At 45.2% G+C, this 16,018-nt stretch overlaps 5 protein-coding genes across 5 annotated transcripts; 1 reads left to right on the forward strand and 4 right to left on the reverse strand.

Moving 5' to 3' along the window:
• Window positions 1-1,194: 1,194 nt before the first annotated feature.
• FOMMEDRAFT_76105 (uncharacterized protein) lies at window positions 1,195-1,488 on the forward strand (the record flags this gene model as incomplete). Its single annotated transcript, XM_007263311.1, has 2 exons — window positions 1,195-1,339; window positions 1,406-1,488. The coding sequence occupies 2 exons, from the start codon at window positions 1,195-1,197 to the stop codon at window positions 1,486-1,488; spliced, it is 228 nt and encodes a 75-aa protein (XP_007263373.1).
• A 766-nt stretch (window positions 1,489-2,254) lies between these two features.
• FOMMEDRAFT_152468 (uncharacterized protein) lies at window positions 2,255-2,871 on the reverse strand (the record flags this gene model as incomplete). The annotated part of the gene is made up of 3 exons (XM_007263312.1): window positions 2,255-2,338; window positions 2,436-2,648; window positions 2,740-2,871. 3 exons carry the CDS (start codon window positions 2,869-2,871, stop codon window positions 2,255-2,257), a joined length of 429 nt encoding a protein of 142 aa, XP_007263374.1.
• Window positions 2,872-3,466: 595 nt separating this feature from the next.
• FOMMEDRAFT_17593 (oligopeptide transporter) lies at window positions 3,467-6,626 on the reverse strand. The gene is made up of 13 exons (XM_007263313.1): window positions 6,560-6,626; window positions 6,440-6,488; window positions 6,291-6,379; window positions 6,103-6,214; window positions 5,910-6,043; window positions 5,818-5,851; window positions 5,478-5,750; window positions 5,272-5,421; window positions 4,746-5,215; window positions 4,534-4,674; window positions 4,265-4,473; window positions 3,662-4,199; window positions 3,467-3,588 (listed from the first exon to the last, which is right to left on the reverse strand). The coding sequence occupies exons 1-12, from the start codon at window positions 6,580-6,582 to the stop codon at window positions 3,784-3,786; spliced, it is 2,100 nt and encodes a 699-aa protein (XP_007263375.1). The 5' UTR covers window positions 6,583-6,626; the 3' UTR covers window positions 3,467-3,588; window positions 3,662-3,783.
• Window positions 6,627-9,931: 3,305 nt separating this feature from the next.
• Window positions 9,932-13,428, reverse strand: FOMMEDRAFT_118229 (kinase-like protein). Its single transcript, XM_007263314.1, has 15 exons — window positions 13,316-13,428; window positions 13,097-13,258; window positions 12,918-13,048; window positions 12,719-12,857; window positions 12,486-12,661; window positions 12,062-12,434; window positions 11,901-12,003; window positions 11,681-11,851; window positions 11,178-11,623; window positions 10,948-11,118; window positions 10,823-10,891; window positions 10,560-10,769; window positions 10,253-10,499; window positions 10,112-10,194; window positions 9,932-10,054 (listed from the first exon to the last, which is right to left on the reverse strand). Exons 2-14 carry the CDS (start codon window positions 13,190-13,192, stop codon window positions 10,133-10,135), a joined length of 2,394 nt encoding a protein of 797 aa, XP_007263376.1. The 5' UTR covers window positions 13,193-13,258; window positions 13,316-13,428; the 3' UTR covers window positions 9,932-10,054; window positions 10,112-10,132.
• Window positions 13,429-14,017: 589 nt separating this feature from the next.
• On the reverse strand, window positions 14,018-16,018 carry FOMMEDRAFT_138779 (uncharacterized protein). The gene is made up of 6 exons (XM_007263315.1): window positions 15,858-16,018; window positions 15,422-15,790; window positions 15,220-15,356; window positions 15,110-15,169; window positions 14,673-15,059; window positions 14,018-14,612 (listed from the first exon to the last, which is right to left on the reverse strand). The coding sequence occupies exons 1-6, from the start codon at window positions 15,967-15,969 to the stop codon at window positions 14,544-14,546; spliced, it is 1,134 nt and encodes a 377-aa protein (XP_007263377.1). The 5' UTR covers window positions 15,970-16,018; the 3' UTR covers window positions 14,018-14,543.

The following is a 16,018-nucleotide window of genomic DNA, read 5'->3' on the forward strand; positions in this document are numbered from 1 at the left end:
CGCGGCAGACCGTCCACATCCATTCTCAATGCAATCGGCAGACATGCACATACATCTGGGCATCTTGCAATGGTTCCGAGTTCAAGTGGACATAAATACGTCCGGAGTTCTTCAGTACTCGTTGCAATGACGCAAAGGCAATACAGACACACAGGGCTCGTACCGCCGTCCGTTTTGGCAAGATAGTTGTTCGCGTGTATCCCGATCTCGGACTCCTAACTAACGTTTCTATTGCGCTGCGGTGCCCCCTTTTCTTTTAATAATCGATGTACCATTTCCATCCAAGATGAAATCGCTCAAACGTCCATATTCGCTTTAAGGTTGATCCGAAGGACGCGACTCCCATACAAATTCAGTAGCCTCTTGTTTGCAGCAAGGTTGAAGGCGTAACCCCCGTCGCTAGCTTTTACCTTTCTGAAAAGAAGGGGTTGCTGATCAAACGTGTTAGTATGGATGCGTGTTATCTCAGATAGAAGGCTAGGATATGAAAAGCTATTCAAATGGGTCAGTCTTTGAGGCGTAAACGCGAGAAGAAAAAGTAAAAAAACGGCAAGACAACGTGCAAAGAATTGGTTCTCCGGGTACGGCAAACGATGTTCCAAAATAAGAGAAAAGAAAAGAAAATTACCAACTGGTGGTGGTGTTCGGTGGTTTCGTGTTTCTTCGTGTCCCACCATCCCTTTTTTCATAGGGTTTTACCTTCGGCACACTTTGCCTCGTTTTCACTTTAGTCACCTGTTCACATTTTATGTCCGTCTGGCTCTTTTCCCGTAGAAGTTCTTCTCCGGCGGACAAGCGGGCGGGTAGAATTCAACGGACAAGGTCAGCGGCACTCTGGATACACAAAGCAAGATTTCCCACATATTGATACCGTTGAAACACGGATGAATCCTACCGTCAGCGTGGCGACCCTTGAACACAGAAGCGAGTGCTCGGTCTAGGTCGGAGCCCTATTCCCGTTATTGTAGCTGAACCCTGATACAGAGAAACTTGTGCATAGAACACCGATAATATTCAATCCTGAAAGTCCCGATATTATGTCCCGAAATCGTATAAATACGATGCCTGCAAAGCCCATCTTCAGCAAGAGCAAAAGATCTAGCTTCATCGAGAAAGTTCACTTAGCCTCCAAAGCCCATATTATAACAAACAATGTCGAACCCCGCCGAGGTATTCACCACTTCTCACAACATAATGTGGGCACCTACGAGTAACGAATATTCTCGCCGCCTCGCACAGTCGTCCCAACCACAGAACACGAACGATTACGACTATGACTCAGATGAGCAAGTCGTGAGAGTGCCGCGGCGAACTCCAGTTGCTTGTCAATTTTGTCGAGGTTAGTTTCGCGCGAGACGAACTTCTTTACTGTTGCTAACATAGTTGCATTCCTCGTAAATCACAGGTCGGAAGCTGAAGTGCGACGGCCGAAATATCTGTTCTAACTGCGTTCGTCGCAATTTGGCTTGTTCTTACGTCCCTGTGTAAGTGTACCTCTCAACACTGCAAAAACAACCGTTTCTTACCTAAACCTCCTTGCCGCAGGGCTAAAAAGTGAACTTAATATAGGTCAAGTTGTCCTTGCGGTACACCTAACGCCACAATGTATTTCCTTGTATCATCTTCATCCGGTTGATAGGGGTTTCGTAATTACACGTGCTTCGCTTATGATTCTGTCACTGTACATATTGCGACTTCAGAAGGAATGAAAACTAAAAAGAATACAATTGACTCACCAATTCATCTTCGCGGGCAAAGTGAAAGTGGTTCTATCGGAGCGGGGAAAGCGGAGCTTTTAGAACGGTTATTCCTCCGTCCCGAAGCAATGCCAAAATTGACCGTTGTATCTGATTATTCCTCCAAATGCTCGTGATATAGTCCTGATAATCCAGATAATCTGGCCCTGTGCCTTCAGTTGCACGAATACAACTCGTCTGAACACACCAGAACAGCAAGACAACTGATCATCGCGATCCTCCGCCGATCAGACGATTGACGATTAACCCGCGTGGGGCACACGCCAGGTCAACCTCAAACTCCAATATGTAAAAAAGGTTGAGTTCCTCCTTCGAGAAGTCTATTTGAGGTGAGGACCCTGATACAAACGTACAAGCTTCGCATGTTCATTGAAGAGGCTTTAGTATGGACGGCAGGTGGAGCGCGGCCAGCGCGGTGAGTAAAAGGAAGATGTACTTCCACGATAAAAGATATTAGGAAGAGGGCCTACTCACACACTGTGAGAGAATGACCGACTTCAATTATTAAATGAATGCGCGGCAAGCCTCTGATTGATACTCGGACCGAGCTCTGCCGTTGAAAAGGAAGCCAACAGAAGGAGCTAGGGAAAAAAAAATCATTCAACACATGAACTTCTCATGACACGCTTTGCCGTACAACGATCGCGATGTATGAAATGTACACTATTGTGAGCGTACAAGCATCATTTTCTCGTTGAGAAACCTGAGGTCACGCCGCACATGTCTGCACGAGGTCGCGGAGCATATGTGCACCCACATTGTGAGATGAGGTACCGAAACTGGGGCGGACACACCGATCGCAGGTGCTTCCGCAACACGCGTCGCCAGCGTGAGATTCCACTTCCGTAAAGGCACCAAAGGACCGCTCCCCGACGTCCCCTTGATGCAACCCTAAAACATGGAGAGGCATCATCAGTGACGAAGTTGAGTCCAGGTGGAGTTCCAGACCTCAACAGTCGTGGGACACAAATCAATAAGTTACAGGAACGCACGCGAGCCATCCTTTAAGGATAGCTCGATGTAGTAGACCACCACACAGTCTACGTCGATAAGGAGAGCCTATCCGTCTTTCCGTGTCACAAAGTATCGGCTTGGGCCAAGTCTCCCATGACATGCGCTGAGAAGCAACTTCATACAAGCAAAGGAAGCTTGTATTGAAAGCGAAATGGATTCCTTTAGACCACACTGTTTATCCGGCATTCTTCAGCTTGAGTCGAGTATCGATAACGCAATTAATAAGTAAGCTCTTGTATTCTCTCTTCACTGAGAAGATGTGTCGTTTTGTGCTCCGTTGATCGTATTCGACACGTACCGAGATGAAGGTTCAACTATGAGCCAGACTCTCGTTACACCCAAAAGAGTCACCTAGAATAGGAAGGTGGGATTTTCTGGAATCCGTTTCTATGCGAACGAACGTTGCAGAAATCGCAGTTCATTTTCTTGCGGGACATCGTATGTGTGATCGTCGGCAAACTAAAACGGGAAACCCCTTGACATTGAAGCTTTCGACGTTTCATTTTTCTTTGAGGTCATTGCTGTTGAGGGAGCGAGAATCACTGGCTATAGACGGCCCGATTCGAGGCCACGTTGCGAAAATCAATCAAGAAGAATGAAGAGGATCAGGCGACGTCTGACGGGGACATGGGCGGTGGGTCGAAAAGTGTAAGGTTATAACACCGACGATCCAGTTTGTCACTCTAAAAGGTGCGTTAAAGAGTCAATGTATAAGAACGTAACGATTTCGTTCCCGGCGGGCGGGCGGGATGTATGAAGATCAGGCATTTCGAGGACTACTATCGAAGCGGTTTTTCTGCCGGCTGATCATTTGAATCTGAAAAGGAGATTGAGCGGATGTCGTCAGTGGAGTTTGAGCTTAGCAAATGAGCAAATGGCAGATACTCAACTGAGAGCATTAACAATAGCAAGAGGCAAATATACACAGAGGCTATACAAATTGCAATCTAAGGGACAAAAAAAGCGCAAAATCTAGAAGAATAAGTGCACTTGTGCAAATGAAGGTATGGGGCTAGGCAGAAGCCGGACAACCTGCGCAGGTCCCAGGTATGCAACCCCAGCAGCTTGCAACTCCAACTCCACATGTCCGTAATACAAGCGACACCACACTGATCACTCCCTCGCCAAGTACAAACCCACTGGCGACGACGATCAAACGAATATCGCTAACACTGCTTGGATCCTTTCCCTCGGCACGAGCACGCGCAGCAAGCCGTCGGTGATAGAGCAACTCGAGTATACCACCCATGAGCCGTGCAATACTAAAAGCTGGCGTATTGAGAAATCCAATCGCGAATGCAACTCCAGATGGAAGCCACCGCATGTGTGCTCCTGTTCTCCTATACGTCTTAAAGAACGAGGTCACCGCAAATAGAAGGGCGAAACCAAGCATGAAGTTCCCGCTTTGTTCAGGTAGGTGGCCATTCCCTTCGGGTAGACCCGCATCAATAACATGTGTTGACACGACTGGTTCCATAAGATTGAAGACTTACTGAGAAGTCGAGCGAGACTAAGCCAGACATAGGCAGTTGGCGCTGGAAAGGTGGGTCCAGGAATCGGGTACGCGCGCGTATACAGACTGTATGCTGTCGCAGTGACCACGATGCTGACCCCTGAACCAATGAGTTGGCCGTGAAACTGTGCTCGCGGAGATGCGCGAAGAAGATGGCCTGTCTTGAGATCCTGCATGAGGTCCCCGGCTCTGTTTAAAGACACGTCAATAGAAGTGTTCAGCACAACTTCGAGCCCAGAACGGACTTACTGCTGAGCACCTGCTTCTGCAACACCGCCAGCAATGATATTGGCGACCACATTACCGGGCTGGATGAATGCGAATAGTAGCTGACTGATCTTCCCCAGGCCGCTGACAGGATTCAGATCAGTTTCGCCTAAAGCGCGCACGCTAATGAAAGTTCAGTTTCACACTGTTCAACAACTTTTTGGGTCACGATTGATTAAACAAGGATAGCATACCCGAGCAAACTGAGCAGACCTCCCATCAGGAAACCTATTATAGTCGCCCACGGCATGATGCCCTCTGCACCAAATACGACCCAAACGAGCATCGTTCCAAGCACGACGGACATGAGAAGGCCGCACACGACCCATCTCCTAGGTACAAGGCGGTCGGATGTCTCCGTATCCTTTGAACCCTCTTCATACGTATGGGCGACTTCCTCTGGCGGTATTGCGGGGAAAGCAGGGGTAGGCGGCGTGCGCGGAAGCCTCACGAATCCTTCCCGCTTCCCGAGGGCTGCGGAAGACTTGAGGAAGAACTCGCGCACGATGGGAAGCAAGGACACAAAACTGTCCGAAACCATAATGGCCAACGCGGTCCAAAGAATCCATCCGCGCGCACCGGTAGTCATATCTCCTACTGGACCGGGTGCCCAGCCTTTGTACTTCGAGAGTGGGGAAAGCACCGCCCATCCGACTACCATTCCCTAGTGGATATCCGGTCAACAACAATGAAACCGCCAAAATTCTACCACTACCATACCAAGTTCATGCTAAGTGCTGTAGGGAATCCCATAATCACGCCTTGACCAACGTAGGACAGACTCGGTGTAAATGTCCACAACCAGTTCTGTGCCAAATTACTGCCGAACAATGGGATCGCAAACAAGACAGGGAAAAAGTAGGCGAATAGCTGCAACATACGAAGGTAAGTGATCTGATGAACAATAATATTGAGAAACTACGTGCAGTCATTAGCGCAGAGGCAATAAAACTACTCCCCAAGGCTACCCAGCCATCTCTCCTTACCGCGTCTCGCTCTTCTTGGTTTTGCTCCTCTTCGATTTCGTTAACATCAGAGGCATCGGGGACCTCTTCATCATTGGTATCAATCACTCTATAACCCCGTCTATGGCGTAGAGAATCCTCAGATCTATTCATTTCTGGACGTATATCATGAAGAACAGATATGAGTTGAGCCGTAGCCGTCCCCGACGGAAAAGCCAATTGCTCCTCAATTATCTGTGGACATGTCATCAATTAAATGAACTTCACTCTCCCTGAGCTTAACCAAGTCAGCAATGCTCACCACTTGTTTACGAATAGGAGGCGAAAGAAAAACACTAGTTTGATAGATACCAGTCAAGCGTAGAATGAATCAGATTTAACAAAGGACAATACCCAAAGAATGCCACTGCGCAAGACCATAAAACCGCTTTCGGCCAAGTTAAGACAAGTGGCGAAGCACCATCCTTCTCAGGATCCAGGACTGCTAATGCCGGCAATATCCCAACAAATCCTGCTGCTAATGGCATCTGTAGTATATTCACTCCAGTTGCAACAGAGGAAGCACGTGAATAAGATCATAACGCACGGTACCAGTGGCGACAGCAGTAGTCTGCAGCACCACGTTCTCTTGCGGCGAAATGGGCGTCGGGAGCAGTAGTGAGAAGAGGTATCCTAGTAAAGCAGATTGAAGTGACATCCTATACGTTCAGTAATAATTAAGAGGCATGGGTCCTTAGCAAATGGTCGGATATCTGCAAGTGTAACTGAACTTACATGCTTATCCATCCCGTCTGCAACCCGAAATACAAGTTGGTAAAGCAAAGCAAACATCCGATTGCCAACCCAATGACCACTGCACGAATCTACAAGGACAGATGTTTGAGACATGTCTATTTACAGATGAAACTTCAGTCTGGCCGCACAGTGAACTCTGGCCTCGCTGACCCTGCGCTCTCGTCAGGGGTAAGAATCCTACATGAGTTCAATGTGATGCATTAGTTTTCGCACAACTTTTCTTTTGGATATGGCGTTTTATATATTACCTTCGCAACTTGTACCAATTCATAGCGACCCAACTTAGCAATGGAATTGACTCGTGGTTGCGAGCAGGTACACATCGCTCATGCAAGAAGCCCGCCGCTGACGCGAGCACATCGAAGAAGCGTATAAAATCACGTGACATGATCGATGCAACACTGCAGGAATGGAAACTCGGGTCTTCTTCATCTGAATGAACACAGCAGAGACACCTCCTAATTCATCTTGAATTCAAGGAAAGCTTGGGGGCGCTCAGTTTCTCTTTTATCCTTGCGGTATAACTCACCAATACCGGGGATGGGACGGATTTTATCCTTTAATTGGCTCTCTAGTATTTAAATTACATCACCAAAACGTGCAGAGTCTGACAAGGCAATATATTTACATGTAGACTTTATAAGCGAATATAAGGATCCACAATATGTAAAAAATATATGTCTTAGCAGTAAATTCCAATACATTTTCGTGTTCGATTTGGTGATGTAACTCTTAAATGAGGCAGCACTGAAGATAACTCGTTCCTGATTCTAGAAAAACCTCCCGTACGTCGCTGCACCATCATCCGCCCCAGAGCATAAATCATTAACCTTTAATGCATAACATCGAAATGCTCGCTTCAATTTGGACGTGCGTTTCTGTTACCAGTGCGTGGACTTGTGAAAGATATGAACAAAGGAAAGGGCAAGACTGAAACGAGCACTTCCGCCAATCTCACCAACGTTATGAATTTGGAGCGTACTAGGCAGGTCTCCCATTCCCTATTGGTCTCTGAACTAGCCTCGCATATTGTGAAACATATAACTATTGTTAGTCACAATACCAGTAAACGCCACAAAATTTCCGCACTCTATAATGTTACGGCATGAGTACTATACCACACAAGACTAGGTGAGCTTACGTGGCGAATATGCTTAGCGGCTCGGACATTTTCATTTAGTAACCACTATTGATCAAGTACCACAGAATAGATATTCCCGTATACTAAGGTTCCAATTTGAAAAATTCTAGCCTAGTGCTATTTGCACTACCAGTCCACGAATAGATGCAGTATTTTTACTCCCGCAAGCCAAACACTATCTGCCTAAACGTCAATTATGTGGGGATATGCCTTAGCTATTCCTGTAAATCAAGATTTCGGAAAACCTTCTTCAGTTAATCAAATCTATCTCCTTATGGAGAAGGTGTACTTGTTCAGTGCAGGCTTCACATCAGCAAGCTGCATAGTAATAATTAGTTCCCTTTCCACCATATGCATGTCTCCAACTGAAGAGCACATTGTCATAATTGAAGACATTTGGTATTAGAAGAGAAGGTGGTGTTTCTCGTGGCTATGTCGTGTGCAGGGATCGCAGACTGAGCCAACTAGTCACTATCTCCCTGGTAATTCCAGCTTTGCACAGTGTGAAATAAGGAAATATTGCATACACACTATAGTATTACTATATTATTTGAAATAATGTAGTTATGTGCCACAGTGTTGTTAATTACCAAGCTGTAAGAGCTTCCCATAGAATTGGAATCAGGTCACTAACTGCAACACTAGATTCTACAGACTAGCAACGTTCTACGAAGTAGTATTTAATTCGGCATTCTTTGCACACTTTTAATCAAGTAAACTGTGGCGGTGATGTCTGCAGAATCCGATACGTTTCACACTTGACTTGAAATGCAAGTTAAGCAATGCAAATAAACTAGTTTACTCCTTGTTTGTATTAATTGTCTGCAGAACTATTTTCGCAGAGATTTGGGTCTTTTTATAAGGTATAATCCCTTTCTTTATATAGACAGCGTGAGAGAAGTGGGTTGCTTAGTACTTCCGACTGGGATTATGGGACGTGATACCGTACTAGATTGCTCAATTATTAGAATTCACGTACTCCTAGACAAGGGATATACTCGTATTGCTACTCAAGCTGAAACTACTGCGTGTCAGCCGTCGGTTTTCTCTAAGATCTTGATTATGAATATGAATAACCAACCTCTTTGTGTACGATATTTGAGATTACATCAACTCTGAGATGAATGCCGCATGTTTCGCACACTGATAGCATCTCATGATCATTTATGAAACACTTCAAAGTTACTATACTATAGTGTTGTTCCGAAATTTCATACCTCTCTGAGCAATAGCATTGATTGAATCCCTGTATGGCAAAGCATAGCTGTCAGAAATAGAGCAACAGGACTTTGTTTTAAAAATAAGGATTGTGATTAAAAATACAGAGTCGTGCAGTATATAAAGAGCAGAAAAAAACGACATTGAAATTCATCACTCAAATACACATTCAAGAGAAACAGACAACCAACGCTTAACTACCACTATAATGCCATCTGCAAAAGACAACTTCACTACAGTAATGAAGAACAACTGGTCAAGCTTATCTCAAGAATTGAGAAACCAGTTGTTGCAAATTTCTCAACAGACAGAGGACAGGAGTAAGTTGTTCTGTATAACGAGACACTCTTATCCTGACTGCACCTTTCAATGTAATAAAGCAAATGCATTGCTTTTGACTAAATTTGATGCCCACTCAGATGGCACCATTGACTATCGTGCTGAATACGGAGGTAATACACAAGAAGCTAGAAAGAGTCTGGAAGGAGTTGTACAAGATTTGATTGCATTCTTGTCGAATTGATAAGGAAACGTTTGTTATGATAAAGCACAGTTAACCAGATAATAACTAGATAGATAATGGCAGAAATGAAATGCAATGATTTATATTAACAACAATACTTGAGCAATACTAACGTTATTCCAGGAGAATGAATTACTCTCTCGCTTTGTATAATGAATAGCCATTCGGATTCCAGATATGAGTATTGACAGATCAATCGTGATGAGTGGGATGTATATATGCAGTATATACTGCAAATAAGCTATAAGGTGAGCATGTATAGTGAAAATAAGATAAAATCAAACGTAACAAATGGTACTGCCTCATGAGATACTGTACTTATATGTAGTTGCAGTGAAATTCACTCGTTTTATTCTAGTCATAATGCAAAGGACCCATATTTCTTTACACTGCTTGATTTACAAAAATATAAAACTGTGTTGTAAGCTTGTGGCGCTACAATATGACTGAAGTAAGAGACGCAAATAGGACATATGTTTGCATTAGACGACAGAGCGAAACTATTAGTGGGCTTAGAACAGCTTGAAACGTCGTGTAGGATTACACTAACCAGTAAGTAGTTGGTAAACCTGAATTATATTTTGCAAAGATGGCCATGTCAGATATATTGGCGAGCTTGATTGTGTAACCGTGTGTTGCAGTAAGTATGATCAATCGGCAGACGTAAGCTTGGAAAAGCCATCGAAACTCTATCGAGTGTTAACATAAATAATCCAATCGGAGAAATCTAAACAATACCATAATGTCTAAAAGGGGGTGGAAGGGGTGAATAGATTAACTGGCGCCAGAGTGAAAAGTCGCCCATAGTGGATGAAAGTCTCAGACGTCCAGAGATATCGACTTGTGCTACGGCATCTCGTCCTAGAAAGCAATGTCAAAACCTTCAGGCGCGTGATCAGTGACTACTGTAAGGCGTACTGCTCGAGGTCTCTTAACCAGCTAAGGTATATCAGGTTTTGAGGCTCCACTACCAGACAGGGGGATTGCATCATGTCCACTTTCTAGATCTCTTTATTGTCAGGCTCTCTTGCTTTACAAAAATTCAGGACTGATACTCACCAGTGCTGCCGGTGATGGCGTTCGTATATCCCGATGAGTGCAAAAAGTTTGTTATACCTATTATAGTTATTCGATTCTCCGGAGGTAATATCCAACAACTTTCACAAATTTTCCACATGGTTTTTAAGAAATGTGACCAACTATCATATCCAGCAGGACAAGAAGGTAAGACATGCTTTATGATAGCATGCATCACCTGCATGTCATTTCTGAAACGAGCGTATGGCAGTTCTCGTGAAAGCACTTCCTGATAATTTTGTAACATTTTTGTCATTTTCAATAGAAACCAGTCTAATGGGCAACTTACATAGACAGTCATGCCAAATGCCCAAATATCTGATTCTTTAGTAAGTTGTCCATTGCTGGACAAGTCGAAGAGTTCATATGCCATCCACCGTAAGGATCCCTTCATCCCTCCCGAACTTGCTGCTGCTATAGTAAGAGAAGCGGATAGCATTTTTGAAATGCCAAAATCGCAGATAAGCGGCTCCCCATGACTGCTAATCAGTACATTATCCTCAAAATCAATCAGCTGATGTCAAATTTTGCAGAAGACTTAATTAAACCTACTGCTTTAAGATCACCATGTATAATACCCAATCCATGCAAGTAGTCTAAACCTTTGGCAATCCCGACTATCTAGTTCAAACACATAAAATAAGAACGGAAAGTAAGAGCTGCTAAGGTGAGATTACCATAGGCTCGGCATTACAATTCGGGTGGACTTGCAAATACTCTCGTAGTGTCCCATTTTCCATCCACTCTGAAATTACAAGCGGGTAGGCTCCTTCCAGTGCGAATCCTCGAAGCGGTAAGATATTCGGGTGTTTAAGCTTTGACCATACATATAACTCTTTTGCGAAAAGCTAATGTCAAATATAGAGGTCATGAACACGCCACGGATTTGGTAAATACAGGCTTGTACCTTGTCGAAGTCCCGTTCCTTATATATGTGAATACGCATTCGCTTGACGGCAACCTTCGATGTTAATATGAGAGCTGATTTATCGGATGGACCTTCATGAGGTAGAGTAGGAATAGTGCCGACAAATACATCACAATAGCCCCCGTTTGCATGCATAACAGTGGTATTGTACTGGACGCGACCGGTTAGATCAAGATGAGTCAGTTTTGCCAATGTCCTCTGGAGTGTGCTGTCAGGTCCATCCTGCGACTGATTCCGTTCGGAATCGTCGTCGATGAGCTTGGCTTTCCCTCTAAATATTTTACTTGAACCTGGATTCTCAATCTCGCAAACGATATCCTGGAAAGTTGGCCTAATGGAAGGGTCCCGCTGCCAGCACAAGTCGATGATTGCCAGAATGCTTTTCGATGCATTTGGGAATGCAATAGATGGTCGCTTGTCCTCTTCTATTTGACATTATAAGACAATCAAGCCAGCGTTAAGGCAGGAGGACTCAGTCGCACCGACCACAAGACGCCTGTATGTGTCATCGTTTACATCACCCCACGGTAGAGTACCATGGCCCAGGATCTCCACACAGACAATCGCATATGCATACACATCAACTTGACGCGTGACTTTGTCAGGGAAACTTTCATCAATTATCTCCGGTGCTCGCCACCGCAGAGCCCCGCCTGTAATCTGACGTGAGATTGTATATTATCCGGTGTATGAAGTACTTACGTGGAGGAGTGCTGCTTAAACGATAAACTTCACTCTTCATTTCGCTCTGGCCAAAATCCGACAAGACACAACGCCCATCGTCGTCGATCAGCACATTCGTTCCCTACAATCCTCTTGACTTAGCATAGTTTTTGTACTTTACCTTACTTGTTCAATTTTACCTTCAGGGCTCCATGGATCACACCTTGTTGGTGAAGGTACTCCATGCCTTTTGCAATCTCATGCATCGCTCTCTGCTCAAATGGACCATCTATCAACTGCTCAGAGGAGCGCATGTAGTCAATGAGATTTCCGTTCTTCATGAACGGGCTAACAAGAAACCATGGTGGGTCAGATTTTGCGGAGTTCGCGCCAAGCAGGCGAACTACATTGGGATGCCGAAGCCTCCACCAGGCGGCCATCTCACTGATAAAAAAATTCCATGGCGTTGTTAGCGTGAGAATCTTTACTGCAACTGTCTGTTCCCTCCAGCGAGCACGGTGCACCTCAGAAAAATACCCAGAACCGAGCTTCGACTGTAGATTGACTTCATAGCTAGACCACAATTCAGTCAATTTATCTTGGACTCTGATAAGAGGTTCCTACCGAGTAATTGTCCAATTGGGTTCCTGAGCGAGTTCAATTGATTTTTTATTTGGAGCAGCGTCGATGTCAGGTTCCGATAGCTGCGGCACAAGCGACGCAATAAGAGTCTCGGTATCAACCCTCCGTTGTGTCGCTGCGACTTGTAGCTCGCGTAGCGTCCGTATTTGAATTGATAGCTACGCACAACAGTCAGCTGAATTGGGCTACTAAAAGGTCCGAATACAATCAAATACCGAAAATAAACTTAGAGCATCACTCAAGGCGGCGTCGCAGCGACTGATACCGCGTAATACATCATCTCGCTCCAAAAAGCGTTTAAGGGAAGGCTTATGAGCCTGCTTTTCGAGAAGAATCCGCACAGCTTTAAATGCCCTTGAAAAAGAACGTTGAGCCTTATAAGTACCAGGCCCTGGAGAGAAAAGCAGGTCTTACAAGACAAGTTTCTGTATCGGAACTGTCAACCCTTCGCCGACTTGATCACCAGCTTCAAATATCTCTTCACGAATGGACAGTAGGATATCAGCGCAGCGTTCTGTTAGCCGTAGACAGGCAAGTCTATTTGTCTAAAACATTTGAGCACAGTTTTTGCATAACTTGAGTGTTGTACTTACCTCTACGTGTTGCAGAGAGTCCCAAATGGTCAATAATACGCGACCCGCTTCCTCTAAGCCAGGAGCAGGGGAGAAACTGAGAACCTCGGCGTTCATTTCTGGGTAATCATGAGGTGCATCCAAACTAATTCCAAGTGTGCTTCTGATCGCACAGGACACCCGCTATGATGCATCAGTAAAATTGAACAGAAGAAAGTGCATGCAAGCCAGTGCGCTTACCTTCTTGGCCCGTGCCCATTGCTCTGAGTGCTCAGACTGCCCTCTGGTCTTCCCTCTTGACTCTGACTTGTCCTGCCACGGCCATACTGCTTGCAGAGATCGACGTTCATCATACTCTTCCTGTTCCTCTCCCGATTCAAACTCGCTGTCTGTATCAGGCATGATTGTCAAGACTAAGTGACGGGCTTGAGAATTGGTTGCTGACAGCTCCAAATGCGGCACGTGTCTGATTGATTCTGTAGACCTTCAATTACCTACACAGCAGGCAATTCATTGCAAGTATGACAAACATATTGTGAGCCGTACTTTTATTGACCAATCAGAGAGCTGTATCAGAATAAGCTCCAAAATATAAAGTAAATATGATTGTACATTATGTTATAATATGTTTACTATGCTAATGTGTTACTACTTACTACTGTATTTGACACAGACAGAGCTTTGAGTGTTGAGATGAAGAATGAAGCTTTAGGGAAATACTAAAGAATAATATCTGATTTTTAAACATCCCTCTTCTCAATTTTTACACACAAATTCACAGAAAAGTATTGCTATTTAGTATAGATGGACTAACATTGGCTTTGTTAGTTTTACAATGTATACTGGTGGACCTTTTGGTACACCTAATCTAGCTACTAAAAATGGAAATGAAAGTGCATCAGCATTTTGATTTGATTTGTGTTTATTAAAAGATGGAGCACCACAATCTACACTGATTTCCTCTCTAGCTGCATAGCAAAGGAGTCAAATCCGATCTTTCTTGTATTATGTGGGGTAGAAATAGAAAGTCGGTGCATAAAGGAAGCCGTGGAATTGCAATATTTTTGGAAGCAGGAACCCAAGGCCAAACGGTTATTAATATTCCCACCGTATGACAAATGGAAGCCCGAATAGACTGGCAACGACTTTAAAACTTAGCGTAGTACGTTAGTCAGTAAGCAGATGGTACATCTGAATTGAGTAGTATTGGTAAGGATGAACATGTCAGGTACATTGGCGAGTTGGCGAGCGTAGTCGTGTAAAAGTGTATTGCAGTAAGGATGATGACACCGTCAAACGTGCGTGCGAGAACGTTGTCGAAATTCTAATGGGTATTAACACGAATAATCCCATCGGAGAAATGTAATTGTAAACAATATCATGGTGCCAAAAAGGGCAGTGCAGGGCGGAAAAAAAGGCAATTAAACGAACGCCCAGAATAAAACTCGACCATAATGGAATCGACGTGTCAGACGCCCTGTGGTGTCGGTTGTTGCTGCGGTATCGAAGGTAAGCTCATTTGATGCGGTGTCCCGTCCTAGAAAGTAAAGTCAGAAGGACTTTCAAGGATGCACTTAGTAACCACTTTTAGACGTACCGTTCGAGGTCTCTTGGCTGGCCGGGGTACACCAGGTTTTGAGCCTCCACTACCAGGCGGCGGGCGCTTTGCCGGGATATTCCCGTTTTGAATCCCATCATCGTCAAGTTCTCGTTTCTTCCCAACGATCCCAGGACGTGGATTTGGCGTCGCCGATCGTGGTGGTCCGAATCCTGATGTCTGACTAGGAGTTGTAGCATGCCCTGGCGGACCCGGTCCAGGACCTTGTGGTCGCGGTGTCCCAACCCCAACCGACGCAGGAGTCTGTGGCTGACGAACGCCAGGAGTGGGGGCGGCAGAAGTTGGCACAGCTGATAATGGACCAGAAAGAGAAATTCCAGCCTGAGCCGCTTGTGCTTGCGCTTTTGCAAGCTTTTTGAGTTCTTTCTGTAGAAAGAATCAACACTAGAGCAGGAAATATTAACGGATCGACAAACCCGTTTCTTCCTGTCTTCTCGTGCTTGTGCGGATTCCGCGACAAGAGCATTGATATTCCACTTTGGCGATCGTCAGAACCATAAATTTATACCAAACGCCACATACGTACCCCCTTGAGCCCATCTAAGTTAACCGCGAATGCATCCCGTTGAGTTCTGGTATCAAATTTTGATATGTCCATGCGTTGTTTCGGAGGAACAAGCATCATGGTCTGTAGATAGTCGTCCTTTTTAGTAGAATGTTTGCCTGGGGGTATCCAGGAATCAGCAAAGGCAGCCTCACGCTGTAATTCTTCATACTGTGCTGCGTACCTGGAATCCCCTTAATAAGATGTCTGTAGCTATTCTTCTGCTTCTTGTCCCCTTTGGCTCCGTCCTCTTCTCCGTCATCTCCATCTCCACCGTCTACTCCTGGAGTTGCAGCGCCCATGGGAGTGGACGCAACCGCAGGGAGCGGTACCTCTCGACCTTTCCCCTTGTCCAAGGCTCCTGGCGTGGACGCATTGTTCACGAAACCAACTAGCTTGACGGGGCTGATTGGATTCGTCGAGGATGATTGGGACCCGGAACTGCTTGCTGGATGCGCGTATGGCCGAACGTATTTATCGTACGCACGTAATAGCTGGAAACGCAAAATGAGGTCCTGAGTGCTCTCTAAAGGCGGCTTTCGCGGCGATGGACCTTGGATTGAAAAGAATATCGATATATCTGTCAGCGAAAAAGTATCTGACAGGGCAAAGGAACGTACCCCGTGGTGGAAGAAAGACGACCGGAACCACCGGCTGCGACGACGGGCCAGCTTGTGCGTTTACATGCTGGTCTCCGGTCCCTAATGGACCAATATCGCTGTCGACATCCATGCCGACGACGAGCACTGTGGTGAGATGTGCGGTGAGCGCTCCGGGGGTC

The sequence above is a fragment of the Fomitiporia mediterranea genome, assembly GCF_000271605.1.
Source record: "Fomitiporia mediterranea MF3/22 unplaced genomic scaffold FOMMEscaffold_2, whole genome shotgun sequence".
Lineage (NCBI taxonomy): Eukaryota > Fungi > Basidiomycota > Agaricomycetes > Hymenochaetales > Hymenochaetaceae > Fomitiporia > Fomitiporia mediterranea.